The sequence below is a fragment of the Myodes glareolus genome, chromosome 2 (genome assembly GCF_982192425.1).
Source record: "Myodes glareolus chromosome 2, mMyoGla1.1, whole genome shotgun sequence".
Lineage (NCBI taxonomy): Eukaryota > Metazoa > Chordata > Mammalia > Rodentia > Cricetidae > Myodes > Myodes glareolus.
The window spans coordinates 5,952,985-5,974,234 of NC_142027.1; the positions used below are offsets into that span (position 1 = coordinate 5,952,985).

General features: G+C 40.9%; 1 protein-coding gene across 3 annotated transcripts in view; it reads right to left on the minus strand.

Annotated features, from left to right (window-relative positions):
• Dyrk1a (dual specificity tyrosine phosphorylation regulated kinase 1A) overlaps window positions 1-21,250 on the minus strand; it is a 117,549-nt gene that overhangs the window by 18,516 nt on the left and 77,783 nt on the right. For 2 of the 3 annotated variants that reach the window (XM_085685813.2, XM_085685811.2), the window contains 6 exons: window positions 16,034-16,230; window positions 11,580-11,699; window positions 9,494-9,682; window positions 7,104-7,251; window positions 2,862-3,148; window positions 984-1,130 (listed from right to left, as the gene is read on the minus strand). In XM_085685813.2, coding sequence (XP_085541939.1) covers window positions 984-1,130; window positions 2,862-3,148; window positions 7,104-7,251; window positions 9,494-9,682; window positions 11,580-11,699; window positions 16,034-16,153 — 1,011 coding nt within the window. In that variant the 5' untranslated portion in view covers window positions 16,154-16,230. The remainder of the gene's footprint in view (window positions 1-983; window positions 1,131-2,861; window positions 3,149-7,103; window positions 7,252-9,493; window positions 9,683-11,579; window positions 11,700-16,033; window positions 16,231-21,250) is intronic. The other variant, XM_085685812.2, reaches the window with a different exon arrangement.

Genomic DNA, 21,250 nt, shown 5'->3' on the forward strand with positions numbered 1-21,250 from the left:
GAGCAGGTGAGAGAGCAGACGGGTCACCGCAGAGAGCCAGCACAGAGGACAGGAGTATATCAAACACAAAGGATTTTGGTTTTGACAATGAGAAAAATGGGAAGACACTAAACTCCCAACTGATCCTAATACTGTTTAATCCCAAGAAAGTTAGGAATTATAGGTTAAATTATTTAAATTCAAATAAAAACAAGTATTATCAAAGTTGGTTCATGAGCTGAAGTTAAAACTAAATGTAGAAGCTTTAGGTAACATGACAAGATCTCAACACAACAACAACAACAAAAAACACCAACAAAAGATAAGTCATTTGGACTTTTTTTTTAATCTATAAATGAAAATTTAGATTACGATCCTAAATGATCAATTTTCTACCCAAAAAAAAATTCTACAAATAAGTTAAAAAACAAACAAACAAACAAAAAAGCTCAGCTGCTCTGCAGGGAGCTGACTGTTTCTCACTCCAGAATCTCTTAGGAACAGAGAAGCCTGCAGACTTGCAGTTTCTGTGGCCCTAAAATCCTAGACTTACTAGCCTATATGAAAGGATTCAGGCACTGCCCACCCAGCACCGCATCCCAGCATCTACCGACTGAGCTGTGCACTGTTCTTCCAGTGCTGCGCCCCACTCTCAGGGTTCTAACCAGCATTCACAGTATCACTCAGGGTGCCCTCATCTCTTCACCACACACTGAGGCTTTCTGTTACTGTACTTATACCTGCAAAATGTCTACGAAACACCATGTCTAGTCTAATTTACTATTCTCCTTCATTAACATACTAACTATCTTAATAACCAGTTCAGAATTCTAAACCTACCATTATATAACTGACAAAGAGGAAAAATTGTAAGAGTGTAAAATAAGACAAGCTGACCTCAAACCCAAGTGATCAAGCTGTTAAGCAGACACTGTCCTATGAAGACAACTTTCAGAGGGCATTGTCTCTATGGAAACAGAGCTGCACATCAATTCTTCACATACCTCATTGGCACCACTGAACAGAGGCTCTCCAGTATGCATTTCAACCAAGATACATCCAAGGGACCACATGTCAATAGCAAGATCATAAGGCATTCCCAGTAGCACCTCTGGAGACCGATAAAAGCGACTCTGAATATACTGGTATATCTGAAACAAATTTCAAAATAGTATTAATCCTATGTGCTGTGTTTATTTGTATTCAACATCAGATTAAAAATACTCACAGCCGAGCGGCAGTGGCGCACACCTTTAATCCCAGCACTTGAGAGGCAGAGGCAGGTGGATCTCTTTGAGTTTGAGGACAGCCTGGTCTACAAGAGCTAGTTCCAGAACAGGCTCCAAAGTTACAGAAAAACTCTGTCTTGAGAAACCAAAATACAAAAAACAAAACCCAACAACAAAACCCTACTACTCACGGCAACAGGAAAGCTCAACATTACACTATGAATATAGTTAAATAACATTTCAAAGGAATAACCAAACATAAAGTTGGTTAAGAATTCAGACCCTTTCATGTAATGCGGTCCTACATCAGTAGTCAAGAGAAATAGTGAACCAAGTTAATTACCCCTGCTCTGAGGCTTGGCTCAGTGGTAGAGAGCAGTTGTATAGCATGGGTGAGGGTCTGGATTTGATCCCAGTCAATACTCTAGTCCCAAACGTCTTAGATGTGAGGTGCTGCCATCCAGCTGACTCCTTGGCTCACCAGGTTCTCCACCCCAGTCACCGAAAGCCCTCGTCCAGGCTCACACCTGCCCTCCAGCCACCTGCTGATTGTGAGCAGCACAGCACATCCATGGCAGGGCCACACACAAACCCTTGGAAGGCATTTCCCAAGTAACCACAGCACAATTTAACACTTAAACGTTCAGTGACCTAAAGAGGTAAGGTACCTCAGTTTGTGTGTGCAGACAGAGGACTTGGTTTAAATCGAGGGGAACTGCTAAGTGGTAAATCTACTGTAATTACTCTCACATGGGCATGAATTTCCATTCACAGTGTGTTTTACTCCGACAACCAGGAACAATGCTAGGCTTTTCAATAGCATTTGAGACTGTACAATTTGCTTCTTTAATCCAATTTAAAAAAATGATTTCCATAGCTATATAGCTTTGCTATTATAAAATGAAGTGTAGAAATGATAAAAGATAAGCTGCTAACCAAACTGACCCTATGCCTTCACTATAAATAATCTGCTCCACTTAAGACCTAGAAACAGTTGGACAAGATAGGAATTTCACAACCTTGGAAAGAAAAGAATGGGGATGCCAATATAAAATAGTAATATCTGGTTGTTAGATTAAAATGATAGTTTCAATACCTTTATGTAAATAACCGTGATCTCTTTTGAGAAGAAGCCCTGCAACTTCTGTTTGCATGTAAAACACACCACTGGCACAGAGGTCACACGGCCGCTAAGTTTATTTCTGTTTTGTTTTTCGAGACAGGGTTTCTCTGTGTTGCCCTAGCTGTCCTGGCTTTCTGTCTCTCTATATATATTATTTATCTTGATTATATAAGATAAATAATTTTTACTCAAGAACCTAGTTCAAGTTAGAATTACACAAATTTTATACTAAAAGCGTTATTTAGAAACTATAAATCACATATTTCTTTTATCTCTTACTCTTTCTTAAAATTTTAGCATAAAACACAATTTTAAATATTAACTTAAAAAAATCAGTATTTTTCAATTCAGGTACTACAATCTGGATTGTAAAGACATCAGCAGAATTGCTACATGTTCAAGATAAGGAACCATCCTCTAATTGCCTCCAAACTATAAATACATTGTTTAAAAAAAAATGTTTTAAATGGCTATCTATACTGTTCTACCTAATTTTATTGTTAAGTCACAAGTCCTAAAGTAATACTTACCCTCTGCCCCAACTGACAGGAACTGCCAAAATCAACAATTTTGATTGCACTTCGTTTGGGGTTACACAGGAGGATGTTCTCAGGCTTTAGGTCACAGTGAATGATACTAAGTTCTGGAGTCGCAAGGAAAAGCAGTGCTGTGCACATCTGCTGTGCAAACTTTCGTGTTAGGTTCAGAGAGACCCCTCGGAAGTTGGTGTTCCTCAACAAATCATAGAGATTATAGGACAGCATTTCAAAAACTAAACAAAGATGGTTTCGAAACATAAAGTGGCGTTTCAAATGCACTGAAAGAGAAAAGAAATTTTACATAAATTATACATAATGGTGAGGTAAGAGTTAACATCTATTTGTGTTCTCCAACACTTTGCCGTCCAGTGCAGAGTGGAAGGCAAGTTAGTCTGGATATCGGCACCCAGCACTAAGAACTCGTTCTTCTGATTGTTAGGAGCATCTACCACTCTTCTATGTTAGAGAAGCAAGTTCTACTGGTTTGTGACAGTGTCCGTTTCATCCGACAGCCCTCTCCACTGGCTCTGGTCAATAGATAAATGTGTGTTTAATAGCAATTTTCACGAATAACTGGCGATCAGTTTTCTTGAAACTGCCTAAGAACAGCATCTGTTTTTTGTGTTTTAGGTAAATAAACAGAGCAGGTGTCTGGAAATCGTGCCGAGTAAGTTCTTGGGAATTCAGGATCAATGGATTGATTATGTTCAGTAAGCTGAGAAAATGAAAGTCTTGTGTAAGACTCGGAGCTTTAGGCAGCTATGAAGTACAGGTCAACCACAGAAAGAAATGTACAGCAGCTTAGGACTGGGGACAGTCCAGACAGTGACAGCGACTGCTGCCAGCCTCTACAGGGTCCCTAGTGTCACCAGAGCACAGCATCTGAAGGAGACAGCTTCAGCACAAGCATCCCCAGGTCAGAAAGAATCTGTAAGTCAGCTACTGCCATCTTAGCCAAGAATGGTTAAGATAACTCTTTACTATGGTCTTGAGTATCACAAAAACAACCATCTCTACAGATATTGCCAGAAAAATATCACAGTAGTCAAACACCCATTGTGGGAGAAAACACACAATGCATACTAAGCCTTCTTGGCATAGTCCTGGACTGATTGCCTTGAGAAGTAGACATCTATAACTATTCTTAGGTCACTCATGATATAAGTGATTTAGAGTAGGGATACCCACACAAGGAGTATTCTGTGTGGTACAAATAGGGGTCTACAGCACTCCTTAACACTGCAAAGTAATAAAAATACTCTTACAAAGTTTCCTACGGGCATATACTATCTGTTCTTAGTTCACTTCATAATTTCTATGTTTAAAACTAAAAGCAGCTCCTTGACACCTCATAGACGTGGCCCTGTGGAGATTTTAATCTCCTGGTTAAGCAGTAGTCACAAAAGAAACGCAAAAGATTTCTTAAGTCAAAATTCCAATGTGAGTGTGAAAGTCTGTTCAAGAAGCTGTGCAACCAGAATGTTCTAGCAATAAAAGATCTACCCACTTCTAGTTAAGCACTCAGTCATTGGGAATCTGTAAGACATTAGCAGGAAAACTCAAACACAAATATGTCTGTTCATCTTTCTGATAGGATCCTGAAAAAATGGAGACTGTGTAAGATTTTATCCAATATATGAAATGAAAATACTTTTTAACAGACCACTGTTACTAGATATTCCTGAAAACAATTATTCTATGAAGAGGAGTAAAAGGGAAGGACAGAGAAAGATTCATGGATTTCAATTTAGAGTAAGAAAGAACTAAACTCTGATACTTTGTGGCACAGAGTGACCATAAAAAAGAATGCATTGCGAGCCTCAAACACAGGAAATAATTTCAAATACTTTCAATAATGAATGCTTATCCTGGCTTGAACATTATGTTAGACAAACATACATTAAAATACACACAGTAGAGAAAAGGGTGTACAACTACTTGTGCCAATTAAAATAAGTTATTCTATATGGGAAGTGTAGTTTTAAAACTCAAACGTGAGGTCACCAGAATAAATTATATCCACCAAAAAAAAACCTTAAGCCTTTAATTGAAGGTACAGGTGATGCAACACCGTGGCATCTAAACATCCCTGTTGCTGTTGTCATCCAGAATAGAATCCTCAGTTTTGTTCTGAGTCACTAAGAATTTTCCATACTCTTAAACAGGGACCTGAACACCCAAAATACACGGCACAAAAATAAAAAAGAGGATGAAGCGTGTCCTGAGAGCTCTGTAATTCAGGCATGCCTTGATGTCCTCTGGACAGCACCGGGCTACTGGTCACTAAACAGACCTCATGTGAACAGCATTTCAGTTAGTGTGATGAGAAAAGGTTCTAAGACACACCCGGTAACATCCATGACTGCCCAACAATTTCCAGAGAAGAAACTAAGGTTAGTGGCACAGCCCTTTCTCTGTAACAGGGTAAGGGACTCTCAGATGGGAGGATCTGAACTATCTGAAGCTCACACTATGGTAACTCTGATAGGACTAAGCCACAATGCACTCCCACGTCTTGTTTGGGTGATGTCCATCTGAAATCCTGTCTATCTGTGACACTGCGTCTTCCGGTGGAGTGTTGCTTATAATGTGAATGCTGTTGCTTCTCCTTGTGTGCATGCCTGCAGCCAAACATCAGGAATGTCCAGTAACTTACCACAACAGCTAAACGTTAAAATGGCCACAGAATCTGAGGTAAATTGGGCCCTTCAATATTTGCTGTAGAAACAATGTATATGTGTGTGGTATAGGTACATTGTTTTACTTGGAAATATTCATAACAGTACAGTGAGACTAAACTTCTGGGAGAATGGAAGTCATTAGTCTATGTATCAACAGTTTCTTATAAAGGGAGATGCTGGCATTATTTTTCGTGGTCCAACAGTTCAGAACATCAGTGGGATGGGCAGCTTCACGGGACACCATTCCAACTGTGAATTCAGCTCATGGCTCCAACATTGTTACCATCTCTGAGTAAGAAATAACCCTTGTCATGGAGAACTACTTTGGTGCCTCTGTATTTTGAGAGCAGCACTGTCTCCAACTTTGACGCCTTTTTTTGAATCTCTTCACCCTTTGCTTTCATATCTGGCCGCACAGCTAACTCTGCTGCTCACACACATCCTTTTCCTTCAGACTCTCTAGAAACAGAACCCACCATAAGTTACAGTTCCAGAGGCACTCCCATCCACCAATTCTCTGTCAAAGTGGAAGAAACGCTAATTTCTATTATGTGGATGTGTGAAAGTCTGTGGTCACACGTGTGGCTAAAGAAGACATCAATCTCCCAGAGCTGTGAACTTGGTGGCATGTTTTTCTTGCTAGTAAACAAAATGATGGTGCTTTATCAGCACTGTATTTTAAAACAATATGAAAGTGGTAGGCTCAGTGAGTAGGGGTGGGTACACTCCAGGAGACCCCAGAGTTTGCTCAATGGGTAGGGGTGGGTAAGCTCCAGGAGACCCCAGAGTCCCAGCACCCACCTCAGACAGTTTCAAAACTAACTCCAGCTCATGAGATCAGATGCCTCTGGCCTCTGCAGACACCTGCATACATGCACGTATGTACACACATACATCTTTTAAAAGTATGAAAGCTGTAATTAGAATGTCTTTGGCTCTAAACTTCCCAGCTTCCTAATTCTTTGGCTTTACTGCTTCTGTTTCCCTCAGGAAGATGGTGTGACAATGAAACACACTAACTCTGGGCTTCTGCAGAGGCAGGGCAGATCCTAGCTGTAGCACTCTGACACCATGCACACTCACTACTGAAGGAATTCCTCCATAAGTTAAGTTTGATTCATCTTCCTGTGGGGTGACCAGAGGAGAAGCAGCAGACACAGGGTGAGTATGCCATGGTAGGCTCCCTACGCTACAGGGAGCCCACAGCACTCGATGCCGCTTCACGGACCAAGTCCACCTGGGGTGGGAGGGGGCTGAGATCCCAGTTCATTCTCTCTCTCTCTCTCTCTCTCTCTCTCTCTCTCTCTCTCTCTCTCTCTCACACACACACACACACACACACACACACACACACAGCGCTAGCGGTCACCTGATGAAGACTCCCTGGACAAAGACACAGGAAAGCAAACACATGGCACCTGTGAGCTGACTTAGGCAACAAACAACAACCCTGCTGGCTGTCAGCAGCTTCACACTAGCAGCCATCCAAAGCTGGAAACACAGCTCCCGCTCTCCACACTGGCTTTAAGATGGATATGAAAACAGCCTTTACCTATGTAGTATTTCATCTCAGTGTCATGTTTGTTCATGAGCTCAAGCAGCCGCACTTCTATCTGGGCTTGATTCAGAAACGCTTTCTTGTTCTTTATTATTTTAATGGCAACCCATTCTTGTTCCACTCGATCATAGGCTTTTACAACCTACAAAAAAAAGATAAGTAATCCCTCAGTTTCATTAGTAACAATGTAACAAGTTTACATTTCTCCATACTGTGTATCTACTTAACTCTTCTTTAACTGTACATTCCACTGATGTTTCTAATTCTAAGGAACAATTGCTTCTACTCGGCAAGTGAAATCCTCCTTCAGAACTGAGTCTCCTCTTGTATCCCCTGACAGTATTTCTAGACAGTGACAGACCAGACAACCACAACAAAACTAAAACTGCTTTCCTCCTTCAGAAACAACCTGACTCTTGATGAATTCGGACTTTAGTTTTTATTCTTCCTTACAACAAATGTATACATGTACTGTACATAAGTGTGTGCATATGTAGGTGTGTATATGTACATATGTATGTACACGTGTATGTATATATATATATATATTATTTTATTTTTTTAAAATAAGACAACTTACTCAACTACTGTGTTTTTGTTGTTGCTGTTTGCTGTTGTTGAGATAGGGTCTCATTGTAAAACCCTGGCTGGCCTAGAGTTCCCTATGTAGACTAAGCTGGTGTCAAACTCACAGATCTCCCTGTCTCTATCTCTCCAGTTCTGGGTTTAAAGGCATGTACCATGACTTCCAGTTCAGCTATATTTTATGTAGAAAAACATCAATATAATCCTAAGAATACATAAAAGGTTCTAATGCTTCTCAGAAACCAATTTTCTAGTTCTAAATTAGATTCTCATACATTAAAAGAATTAGTTTATTTAAGACACCAATAAAGTATGATGATGGGAATGTCATAATTAGAAGATATCTTAGACGTGATTCACATCACACATTTGTAATATGATATAGAGTCTGACAGGCATGGCTTTGGATATATTTGACCATATTCAAAAGGTCTGGAGTTGGAAGAATCTCAAAAAATGCAAGTGAGAAGACTGACCGTCACTGGGTCAGGAAGCCTTGACTTAGGAGGACTTTTGTGACAGATCTGCTTCAAGTCACACGGGAAGCAGAGATACCAGAGTCCATACAGCTGGAGGCCACAGCATGTGTGTGCATTCTTCTATGTGTTTAATGGCACTCTGTCATTCGATCTATGGCTGCTAAGGTGGACAATATACTTCTGTCCTTAGCACGATTTGACACATGAGTATTACTTCACTAGTTAAAAGAATATATTCTGTTTTCTCTCAAGGCTCAGAGAAGTGATGTCAGTATGTGCTTCTTTTTAAGACATGGTCTTATATACCCCAAGCTGGCTGCAAACTCACTGTGTCACAGAACATCAACTTAAACTCTTGATACCCCTGCCCTACCCCCATGTTCTAGGATTATAAATATGTGCCACCACATCCAGTTCTACAGTTTGCTTGCTTGTTTTTAATCAACAAAGCAAAACCGAATTTCACAAAAAGCCATTCTGACCCCCACTTTATTGTACTCAGTAAAAAGTAGGTTTGAATTGCATGGAATTATCTAGTGAGATGAATAGCATGAACAATAAATAAATCACACCTCTAACCGAAAGAGCTTAGTGACTCAGTGAGGCAGAGGAAGGGCCGGCTGGGAGTAGCCAGAGAGATAAGTTCAATAAGTGGCATATGTTCAATAAGAGGCTGTGACCTCAGCACTTGGGATGCTCAAACAGGAAACAACCTGCTACCTATGCAGACCGTTTCCAAAGACAGAAACAGTGAAGAGGGAGTGAGCAATCCTGGGTGAGTATAATGCGACGAGGTGCTCAGATAGGACAGGAGACTCCTCAGTGCAGAGAAGGGCAAGAATAAACAAGGCCAGGTCCACTTACTAGTTCCCCAAATAGAGTCCTTAGCGCACTAACTGCTGCAGTTGGGAAGAAAAAGGAATTCTGAAGCCCGTATGCCTGCACCCAAGCTTGGTGTGGTTAGTCCCAGCCTAGAGAGAGGAGAGTGCACGCTATGCTGCTGCAGGGCTCTGAGCAGACAGAGGTGCGGGATCTACAAGGAAGACCTGTAGACTGAGTGCAGGGACAGAAGAGGTGACTGTGACTACCAACAGTTTTAAATTCATCACTTTAGCCACCAGCTAAAAGTAAACAGCAGCAAAAGAAACATTCATAAAAATAAAAGGGATTTTTAGGGCTGGAGAATTATGATCATCTAAATATTTAAATACATACTTTTCACATCAACTTATTACTATCAAAAGTGTGTTACTAAGAAAATACTGTCAAGATTCAATAGAAATTTTAATTACTGAAATTCAGCTTTCTCTATTAAATTACCTGTCCAAATGAACCTTTGCCTATCAAGGAGTCAATTTCATAGCGATCCATCCACTTTTCTCCGTTCTTTACGATATAATCATAGTTATCATCATCGTAACCATCGTTGTAAACCTTGCGCTCCTTCTTGTGACTGGAATCGTCTCCCTGGCCTTGTTGGTGTCTTCGTTTCTTTTTTGCATAGTAAACCTAAAATGAATACACACAGGGTTAACTGTGACTTAAGTCACTGTTGAGGATATGTTTGAAAAGTATGTTCCCAACAAATCAGTATAAAATAGATAAAACAATTTTTTTTAATAAGAAATGCAAAACAAAGGTTTTCTGCAGTTGAAAGCGAGAGAGAGATTCACAGTGAAATTCAAAGCTGTACTACAGATACATTTTATAAATAAGAGGTATTAAGAGATTGGTCTAATATATCCCATTAACAGAGAATCAAAATCCCTCAAGTACACTTTTGTTAATATATGGCATAATTTATATACATTAAGATCACACAGATTTTAGAAATACAATGAACTCCAAACGAAAGAAGTAAGTTTTTTTCCCTCTAACTTCAAGGTCTTTCATGCCTTCTTCTCCAGTTAATGCCAATTTAATATTTAATCTTATAGCAAAAGATTTTTAAAATGAAAGTTTTAAATATCAATGAATTGATGTTTTACTAAAGCCATCCAATTTCAATGTCCAGAATAATCTAATCTAATGACTGATGAAAGCCACACACATTCTGTCCACATACCTCCCTGCCAATCCCTTGAGCCTTTGTGGTCAATCACGAATTGAATTATTTTCTTAAACCCGAGTTTCTTACACTTTAGTTCTTAAAGCTACTGGGATGACAACAATAATATCCCAAGAAATCGGTTCCTTGATACACTGTGACAGGACATCTGATAAATGAGCTTCATCAACAATGCTATTAACAACAGTTTAACCAACTGTCAGTGATACACTGTGAGAAATAATGTCTCAGGTATTTCCAGATAATCAACAAAATGTGTACAGAATCTACCCCAGGAGTGTCCACTGAGGCTTTCTCATTTTCTCTTGACATGCTGCGAAGCACTACATGGCACTGAACTGTGGTCACACTTCTACAGACCTAAGAACCCCTCTTTGGCAAAGTGGCTCCAGAGACAGCAGAAGAAAAGCCTTCAGTGGGAAAGGCTCCAGCGGGGAAGCACAGCCTCTTCCTTATGACTCTAAAAATCTCTTAACAATCAGTTCTAAAACTAGAGTTGAGGCCAGAAGCAAATGGCAATCAAGGAGAAAAGGTCCCAACACCAGAAAATAATTTTTAGTGGCAACAAGCCAGGTTACAAGAGAAATAACTCAATGCGCTTTTTTTAAAAAAAAAAAATCCTGTTTTCCAATGAAAGTTTTTGAATATCTTACCATGGAAAGACACAGACAAAAGAACACACACAGCTCTGTAACCCCAGCACTCAGCAGGTTGGGGCAGGAGGATTGTTTCGAGTTCAAGACCAGCCTAGGCTACAGAGTGAGATCCTGCCTCATAAATAAGTAAGCAAACAAACAAATAAATAGACAACAAGCAAACATAAATTTAGGGGGGATGCAAAAGACATGACAGAAATATAGTTAGTTCAAATAAAGCAGGTCCTTTTAATTTAATGTTCAATACATTTCATATAAAGTCCTGGCATCAGGACCAAAGCAGAAATAAATACATATACAAAAATATATACAAATATATATGCATGTGTTTTTCATATAATATATATTATATATATGAAAATTTAAGCAAAAGTCTACTCCATGTTTTTTATAGTTGTTTGTTCCCCTCTCTTGTTCTGAGAAAAAGCTATAGAAATAACTCAGCGTATAAAATATACTTTAGAAGAAGGAAATCATCAACAGTGTCCTCATCTGCAGTCCTTGTTAGTACATTTTCTACAGTTGTAATTAGGCTATCTATAAATCATTAACTTATTAAAATTCATAATACTCATATTACAATTATTAGAAATAAAACACATTTAGATGGCTAAAGAGGAAACAAAATACTTATCCCCATTCTGTTGAAAATATAAATGACACAGTAAATCAATACGCTTACCTCATTAATATGCTTATATGTTTTGATCAAGTCGACCGAAAGTTTTCTCAGAGGAGCAGTTGCTGGATCACGAAAGGTTTGGGGCATCCGCCTCTGTAACATGACAATGTCAGGCATCACCTTAAATAGACAGAAAGACTAGCAGTTTAACTACACTGCAGCTGTTAACACCCTCTACCATAATCTAGTCACTCTCTTCATTGTAACCTAGGAGAGGCCCTTCCACCACAACCTAGTCAAATTTCTCTGCCATAACCTAGTTGTCAAGTTCCTTCTAGCATAATCTAGTCAAGCCTCTTTCAAAAAACAACAAAAAACACTTATATTAGACTATACACTCTCAAAGTTATTTCTTTTAGTTGGATTCTAAGGAAAACAACTTCTGAAGCAAATAAATAAAATTAGAAGATACTACGCCAGACATCTATGCTTGGATTCCATTCCCCCGAAAGGGAACTCCAGGTGCAGTCACAGTCCTGGAGACATGCAAGCCTGCCCACATGCCTTCTCTACTGTACATTAGTCCTGGAGACATGCGATCCTGCCCACATACCTTCTGTACTCTACATTAGTCCTAGGACCATTTCTGTTTCTGAATTATTTCTAAAGTCTGACTGGTTTACAACAATAGGCAGATAAAGACACACCTAGCCACTGAACTAGCCTATAACTTCTAAAACAGTTGACTCCAATATTCCAGTGTTGGATGCTTAAGAAGTACGACTCTAACACCCCCGGATTCTACCCCTCTGATAAGTATCTGCAAGACCGAAAACTGGACAAGCACACCAATGTCATGGAGTCCTTCTACAAGCACCATTCTGCCGCCAGGTGTCATGCCTTAGTGCAGGAGTTCCTAAAGGGGCTCCCAGCAGTCAACAGACTCAAATACACTAACACTGGGCACCTACAGTGATGACCACTAGACTATTCTTATGTCACTGCTCAGCTCTTAAGAGACCCTTACAGCACTCAAGTTTTGGAGACCAGAAGATAATGACAAAGACTTTCTCAAAGGTCAGCAGCTTGGAAGGCAAAGCCTAAAGAATATATAACCTCACGAAAATGTCTGGAGTCCTGGTTAGCTGTGCACAGAATTTGAAACAAGTACAGCCCCATTACAGAGTCTGTGCATTACCTTCCTGCATAACCGTGGAGGCCAAGAGACAGCCCCAGGCAACAGGGTGCAATCTAGTTCCTTTGCACCATCTCTAGCGGCCTGGAGCTCACCAATTACGGTATACTGGCTGGCCAGGGAGTCCTAGGGATCCCTGCGTCTCAGCCTCCTCAACACTGAAACTACATGCACATAGCACCATTTTCTATGGAAAAGCCAGGAATGAGGCGAGGGCCCTAACTTACAAGGTAAGTGCATTACTGACACCATTTCCCAGGCCCAGCATACTCAAATTCCTAAAACTTTGCTATCCAAATGGTAAATCCACTGAACTGAGTGACTGATCATCTCTTTTGGTTCTAATAAGGTAACCTAGCAGGAGTTACTCTAACTATTCATCTGAAGTATCTTTGTAATTAACAAGACTTAAAATAATTTTCCAAATGCTTTATTCCTCAAAATATAAACAGGCAAAACTCAAAGAATGCCACTCCTTGCGGACTTATACTGACAGACATACTAGTATGTCAATTCTTTCATGTGAGTTAATGCTATAAGCATTTAAAGTAATGAAAAAGTTTTAATTGACAGTCCTTCCCTTTTTAATACAAGTTTCATTAAAGTACCTTGTGTTTAAGAGGCCCTTTCCTGTACTAAAGCAATGCAACCTCGATGATAAAAAAATCACTGAAACATTCCACTACTGCTGTATGTAAAAGTTGGTATTATAGCAAAACCAATTCAACACTCAAACAGTAAAATGACACTATAAGCAACTATTTACTGAAAATTATTTTAAGCATGCATATTTTGTTATGTATCTTCTAAGAAAAGGTACTATTCCTGTCACCATTTATACAGGAGAACACCAAGTATGCCCCCAACAAGCTGGCCAGAGTCCTAGAGCAAGCACAGCTGAACAAGGGCAACACCAACAACACGACAAGTGAAAGAAAGACCACGAGTCCTCAGCCCTACACAGAGAACTACAGGCAACTAAGGATGCTGACAGCAGGAGAGACCGTCCTCCCCAGGGAAGGGCACACCAACTGGTTATCCGATACCAAATGGCCAGTCCTGAAAACATACATGCAAGTGGCAGTACACAGACTGAGCAGGTTATATTTAGAAATCAACACTTCACTTAAAACATATTTTTATTCCATTCATTTTAGATTTAGTCCCATTTTCATCCACAAGAAAACAGAACACTATTTTCTGCCTGTGTGCTGTTCTCAGAGTGATCCATGAAGGAATAACACTTAAACCCACCTCCAGGGCACTGGAGTTCAAGAACACCAACAGATGCTTTGAGAGTTGGACTAGCCCAGAGATCAGGGTTCAAGTGAGAGTCATACTCGTCTGCATTCACGTTTATTTGCTTCTCATTTTTTAACTATTTTTCAAGTGGAAACTTTTATATTTATACCCAACATATGCATGAGAAAAACTAATGACCAGGAATAAGATCTAAGTCAGCTCCTCTCAATCCAAGAGCTTGGGTAGTGAGTCTCACTTAGAAGACATTGATAAGCAACAAAAATCACATTATGAATTTTAAACAAGACAACAATTGGAAAATACATAAGAAGGTCTAGAAAAAGGTCCTGGTTTTACATTTAAGAACCTCTCAGACATGAGGTGTCCCTGTGTCTCTAACTCAAGTCCTCTAAGCAGATCTAGAGCCAACTCCATGAGCCCATCACATCTTCCCTGGCAAGTGACACCTTATCAGTCGTAAGGAAGACACCTTCTCCTAAAGACTGACTTACAGATTCAGAAACTTGTGGACTTTGAAGAGATACTTCATCATCATTGACAGCCTTATTTGTTTGTAGCCCTAGCTGTCTTAGAACTCACTATGTAGACAAGGTCAAACTCAAACACAAAGATCTGCTTGCCTCTGCCTCCCGTGTGCTGGGATCAGAAGTGTACGTCACCACACCTGCCTCTATTTAGTAGTCATTTTACATCACATGAACCTTTAAAAACGTTTTGTGTCTTAAATCAAAGATACTAAGCAAATTATCTTTAAGTGATTTAAAGACATTGGCTGAATACAAAAATAGATACTCTGCTATCTAAATTATCAACAAGAGATCAATTATTTTAAAGGAATTTTCCCTGGCGCCCTATGAACAGCAGCTGTTCTACATCCCAGAACGTGTATCTAAAGGAAGCAAGTGGAGCTGGACTCGGAAGTCCACCCCCACTCACACAGAGAGATCAGAAGTGGAAGCACACCCCTGAGCACACTGGGTCTTCCTTGCACACTGCAGGAGCACCAGTGTGCTCTGCTCTTACTCCACCCTTGCTGCTTCCCTCGGGTACATCATCCTAAACATTCTGAGGAACCGCTTCAATTCTCAAGCACAGGCCTAACTTTCATTCATTCAACTGAATGAAACAGATTCTAAGCCCCACCACGATGTTGCTGTTTCACGTACTCTACACTTTGCTAATATAGAGAGGGGCTACTGGCAACAGACACCTATAACGTAGACACTCAACCAAAGCCAACTACTCACAAAATCCAAACACTACTCAATTAAAGAAAGCACTTTTCAACTAATCCAGTATAAGAAATACTTGTCATTCCTTACTTGCTATACTAAAAAATCTGAATAACGCAAAGGCCAACTAAAATCCTAAATCCATTAACAGCAATCAAGTTCCTTACTCACCACAGTGAGAAAATAAAACTACCTCACAATCACAGCCTGTGAGAAGATTTCCCCAAACAGTAATTAATGTAGGAAGTAGCTAATTCAAACATTTAAGATATACCTACACATATGCACACAGTATGTTCAGAGATTTCAGCATTCTTTTATAGCCTCAAATTTATGAGAAACTGCTGGAACTGTAGTCTGAATATTTGAACAGTTTGTTTAATATTCACACATCTTTTGAGTGTTAAGGATTTTTGCCTATAACTTTATAAATGTATATAAAAGCTATTTATAACATAAAATCATAACATAAATTTGTTATGATTCTCAGTTTCCTATGCCTTTCTTAAATTAACCATTATCTTTCCATAAATATAAATTTTATTTTTTTAAAGTTTTAAATCTCTTCCTTAGAAATAATTTCCCTTCTTTTCCAGAATGAAAAGCTGTAGCTGTATTTCCAAGTATCTTTCAATAAAGTGAAAACACATGCTAAGGGGTGGGAGAACCCACAAACGTAAACACACTGCTACACACCATGCTTTGTCTACCAAGGCTTCCATTTAACAGGGAAAACCGAAGGCATTTTGCCATTTTACTGATCTAGCATTTTCAAAGGTATAAGCGATAATTTCAACACCATTTCTGACAATTAATGAAATTACCTGGTTAGTTAGAGGTTGCTGAATCTGGTCAGAATATGATAAGGCAGGAACTTGCTGGTCACTGAAGTTTGGCTGGCGACGGTCACTGTACTGATGTGAGTGGGGCATCTGTCCAGCCATCTGAAGGCCAGCAGCATGGAATGAAAAGGACGGTGCAAGCCGAACAGATGAAGGTTTGCATGCTGAAGTCTCTCCTCCTGGAACAGACAAGGAATGGTTAAAAGGAGTCATATTCTAATGTGTGTGGCATCTGATGTAGCTCAGACACTTCAACTAGTACTTTAGGACATCCAATATTAGTAAAAATCTTTGTAACAACCAACATGCATAGTCATTCAATGTTAACAGCTATATGGTAAATATAGTATAAAACACAGATTAAAATTAATACAAATTTCTTTTGAGAAAATCTCTTTTAAAGCTTTTTATAACAAACAGTAACAACTTAAAAATGTTACATTTATTTGTTTACTTTTAAAAATGTTGTGAATTTGTATGCAGGAGTTCACACATGCCATGTCACAGTTCCTCTCCTTTTACCAGCTAAGTCTTAGGGATCAGACTCAGGTCATTAGATTTGGCCACAAGTGCCTTTATCCACTGAGATACCTTACCAGTCCAAAAGTAACAACTTCCAAAACTTATTTTCACATACGAAATTCTTAATACTTAAGAACCCTACAGCATGGATTCTTGAGAAGAGTCTTGCCAATTAACTAGCTCCCCAGAACAACTCTGAAGGCCAAGTGCTAACAATCGGCATCCCCGGCTGGGTGAAAGAGCTACAGGGATGCTGCTCTCCACTGGCAAAGGTGACCAAGGCTGAGCAAACAAATACACACACACCTAACTGAATTAATCTGCAGATGTGAGACTCCCCCTAGACTTTCCCAACACTGCCCTGACAAAACAGACCTGGCAATCTCGAAAGAAGAAAGCAGGGAGGGAGGAAGGGAGAGAAGGAGGGTACAGGACAGTCAGAAATCACCACAGATAAGCTGTTGATTATAATATCCACAGCAGAAAAGGAAGATGAACACTGCAGTCCATAAAATCACTGATGGCCAGGCTTTAAAAGGGGGAAAAAAAAGTTTCCTATCTCCAGCCAAGTTTGTGACTAGAAAAGACAGATTTAAAGCCCTGATCAATCAGTCCTGCGTCTCCTCTTTCATGAGTGCCCAGTGCTCGCTCACCAAACCACACTACCCAGAGAAGGACATAGCAGAAGCGGAGACTAAGCCAGGCTACAAGTCTGAAAGCTCAGCTTTACCACACACCTGTAAGAGCCTTGCGTGTAGTTTCGTGGTAACAGTGACTACCTGACAAGGGTGCTTTGAAGGGTAAGTGCTCAGAGCAACTCTAGGAACTTGCAAATGGCCAAATGAGATCAGCCACTAGCGCACTGTCAAGCACTCTAACTTTACTGCGATGGCGTAAAGGCCATGTGGACAATGGGCAACCCACTAGACCATAACGCCTCTAACTGAATGCTAATGAAGCCTGCGAACGCAAAAAAGCTCCAGTCCCAGAACTTAGGTCTGCTTCTCCTTTCCACCACACAAAAGTGCCACCCTGAACAAACGCTGGAGTTGCAGGAGAGGGGTCTCCCTCACAATTTACCCAGTCTGTGGGCCCCCGTCCCACAGAACACTCCTACCAGCACATCTCCCGTGTGATCACAAAACGATTCCTACGGGCTGCATCTCTTTCCTCAGCCTGTGTGCACCCTGCACTGTTTCTAAGATCAGGGCTCAGACCTGTCACCACCATCACCTGTCTTTGGTACTGTTTTTAAGAGTGGTGTGCGTACGGTGCAGCTTCTGGTGACAACAGAGAGCAAACAAGTCAAGAGACAGCAAACCTATGCTAGGTGGAAACAGAACATTGTATAAACTTTCCATTTTTCAGTCAATTTAATTCAATGGAGAAACTACTCAGTTAAGGAAAAACATGTGAACAAAGACAACAGCCATGTCTGTAACAGAAAAAAATTCAGACTTCTATTTGTCAAATGGTATGGAGGAGGGCTTTAATCTACATGCTAAAAAGAACATGTAGCAACAGAATATAAATAAAATAGAGGTCCTTATTTTAAAAGAGAAATTGATAATGGCAATATGATCAAGGTTGTAAGTGACAAATTACGCAACCATTCAGGACCTTAGTTTTGCCAATTCCTAGACCCATTTAAGGTTAAGTCTAAATGAGAAGCCACTGTTCTTCCTTCCTATCAATGCTATGGTGTTACTATGCTGTAGCGGCGGCGATTCACACTCCAGAAACGACCCTTCCCAGAGGACTGTACTTTCCAACTATCTCTGATTCTTGTCAAAAGGTAGTTATGGTTTTGCTATGCAGAACTAGGATAGAGCCTGAAAGTTATCGCCAGCTGTTGTCAACGCTGTCTTAAACAGATCGACAAGATGAGCTGCTTTTGTCGTTTTTAAAGAGCTGTGCTAGTCCGGCGCTCAGGAGGCAAAGCTCAAGACCAGACTGGTCCACACAACAAGTTTTCCAGCCAGCCAGGGATTAAAATGTCTATAAATAAATGAACGGATAAGTAAGTAAATAGGTGGGAAGTTGTTCTCTAGCCAATAGCAGTAGCAGATGACGCAAAAAATAAGTCGTGTCTGACCATACAGTACACCAGAGGCTCCCAATATACTTGCCTTCCAGTTACTTCTGCTTTGGGTTTTTTGTTGTTTTGTTGGTTGGTTTTCAAAGACAGCGTTTCTCTATGTGGCCCTGGCTGCCCTTGAACTCAGAGATCTGCCTCAGTGCTGAGATTAGAGCGCACCACAGACGTCTGGTTGCTTTGGTTCTTAAAGATGCGAGTCAGAGTGAGTGGGAGGCGGTATCTGTGTGCACTTGGTGTTTTCCTGTACGTAGGTGTTGCAGTGCTGCGTATTAGGTGGTAAAGTACCTGCCATCAATGAGTGCAGATTTACAACAACTGTCTTTCTCTTCTGGGATTTTCAAGTTTTGTGGTGGTTTCTTCACGGGGATACTTGACAAGTGTACTTGATATGCTCAATCTACTTCATATGCAATTCTTTGTATAAATGTCAGAAGTCAGGTCATTCATTTCCTCCCATGATGTCAAGAAGAAATATGAGGTACCCACTCATTTCTTCCCTACAAGACTCCAAGCAGACAAGCCAAAGCAGACATTTCTCTCAATCTGACCCTGAATGACGCAAACTACCACGTATGTGTTCTTCCCAAAGTCTCTACCTTCCATTTACACTCAAATGTTAACTTAAAAGTAGACACAGCTCATCTTTTAGCAGAGATGATGTAATCATGAAGAACTAGGTTGAAGCATACAAAATTGTTGGTATTTAGCTTCCTTTGGGATCTAAAGTAACAATTTTGTATGGTTCACCCAATACCTACCACATTACAAATGATCCTTATTCCATTAAACTAACAAACAACTACAATATTTCGGCCTAAGAGTACACAACAATATACACTGGCATATCAAATGATATAGTTACCTAATAAACCTGCACCATTTAATCCTCCAAACATTATCTGAACTCAGTTACGGCCTTCTGAACTGTGCGAACTGGCTTTACCACAGAAGCATGTTTTAACTTTCAAAATCCCATTAAACTTACGTTGACCTAAGTTTACAGCCTGAGATTACAGCTTGACAACTAAGCATTTCTCAGTGTGCTGTAGGAGAGCGACTGTGGCTGGGGAGCGTGTTCCCAGTGAGAAGCATTTCTCAGTGTGCTGTAGGGGAGCGACTGTGGCTGGGGAGCGTGTTCCCAGTGAGAAGCATTTCTCAGTGTGCTGTAGGAGAGCGACTGTGGCTGGGGAGCCTGTTCCCAGTGAGAAGCATTTCTCAGTGTGCTGTAGGGGAGCGACTGTGGCTGGGGAGCCTGTTCCCAGTGAGAAGCATTTCTCAGTGTGCTGTAGGGGAGCGACTGTGGCTGGGGAGCGTGTTCCCAGTGAGAAGCATTTCTCAGTGTGCTGTAGGGGAGCGACTGTGGCTGGGGAGCCTGTTCCCAGTGAGAAGCATTTCTCAGTGTGCTGTAGGAGAGCGACTGTGGCTGGGGAGCCTGTTCCCAGTGAGAAGCATTTCTCAGTGTGCTGTAGGAGAGCGACTGTGGCTGGGGAGCGTGTTCCCAGTGAGAAGCATTTCTCAGTGTGTTGTAGGAGAGCGACTGTGGCTGGGGAGCCTGTTCCCAGTGAGAAGCATTTCTCAGTGTGTTGTAGGAGAGCGACTGTGGCTGGGGAGCGTGTTCCCAGTGAGAAGCATTTCTCAGTGTGCTGTAGGGGAGCGACTGTGGCTGGGGAGCCTGTTCCCAGTGAGAAGCATTTCTCAGTGTGCTGCAGGAGAGCGACTGTGGCTGGGGAGCCTGTTCCCAGTGAGAAGCATTTCTCAGTGTGCTGTAGGGGAGCGACTGTGGCTGGGGAGCCTGTTCCCAGTGAGAAGCAGCACTGGTTGGGCGGACGAGTCCACTGGCAGATTGCTGGAGCTGGTATGTGATACATTCAGCACTGCAGACCCAAGGAAAGACCAAACTAAAAAGCCTGAGAAAGACCCGAGGGAATGTAACAAGGAACACTCAACCCTTGCCTCTGGTACAACTAGTCTCAAGGTCACTGGTCTAGAGAGCACCACTGAATAGGTGTCAACCCCTGGATAGGTGTCACTACTACTACTGTGTAGACCAAGACTAGTGACTGCATTGCTCTGTTTTAGATTAAAAAGGAACAGCCAACCTAAGAACAATACTAAGGAATAAATAAATGAAAATAATTCAAGTTAGTCGAAATTAGAGTACCAACTATGGAAACTCTGAAGTTAAGGTCTGACACAGAATCCCTTAAGAAACACCAGAAGAAATCAGCTTTGCATGGGAATAAACCTACTAGATTCCCTAGCAGTAAGAAACAAAGTGTTAAAGAGAAACAAATGTTAGAGGAACAGACAGCTGTGTTTTATATGACGCTAGAAACAGTGGGATTAGAGAAAAGGACTGCACACCCATGAGTGGCTCTGCTGACTGCGCCCCTGGGCACAACCTGCACTCATTAAGAACTCTCTCTATGGCTGAGCCCATACGGACAGGAGAGTGAAAGGAGTGACTCTCAACTGAAGCTTGGGGTCAGGCCACAGACACAGCCTTCAGACACAGGAGTCTCCGTTCGCCCTTCACAGCCCAAGAGTGCAGTGTCTTACTCTGTGGCTGCTGGAGTTAG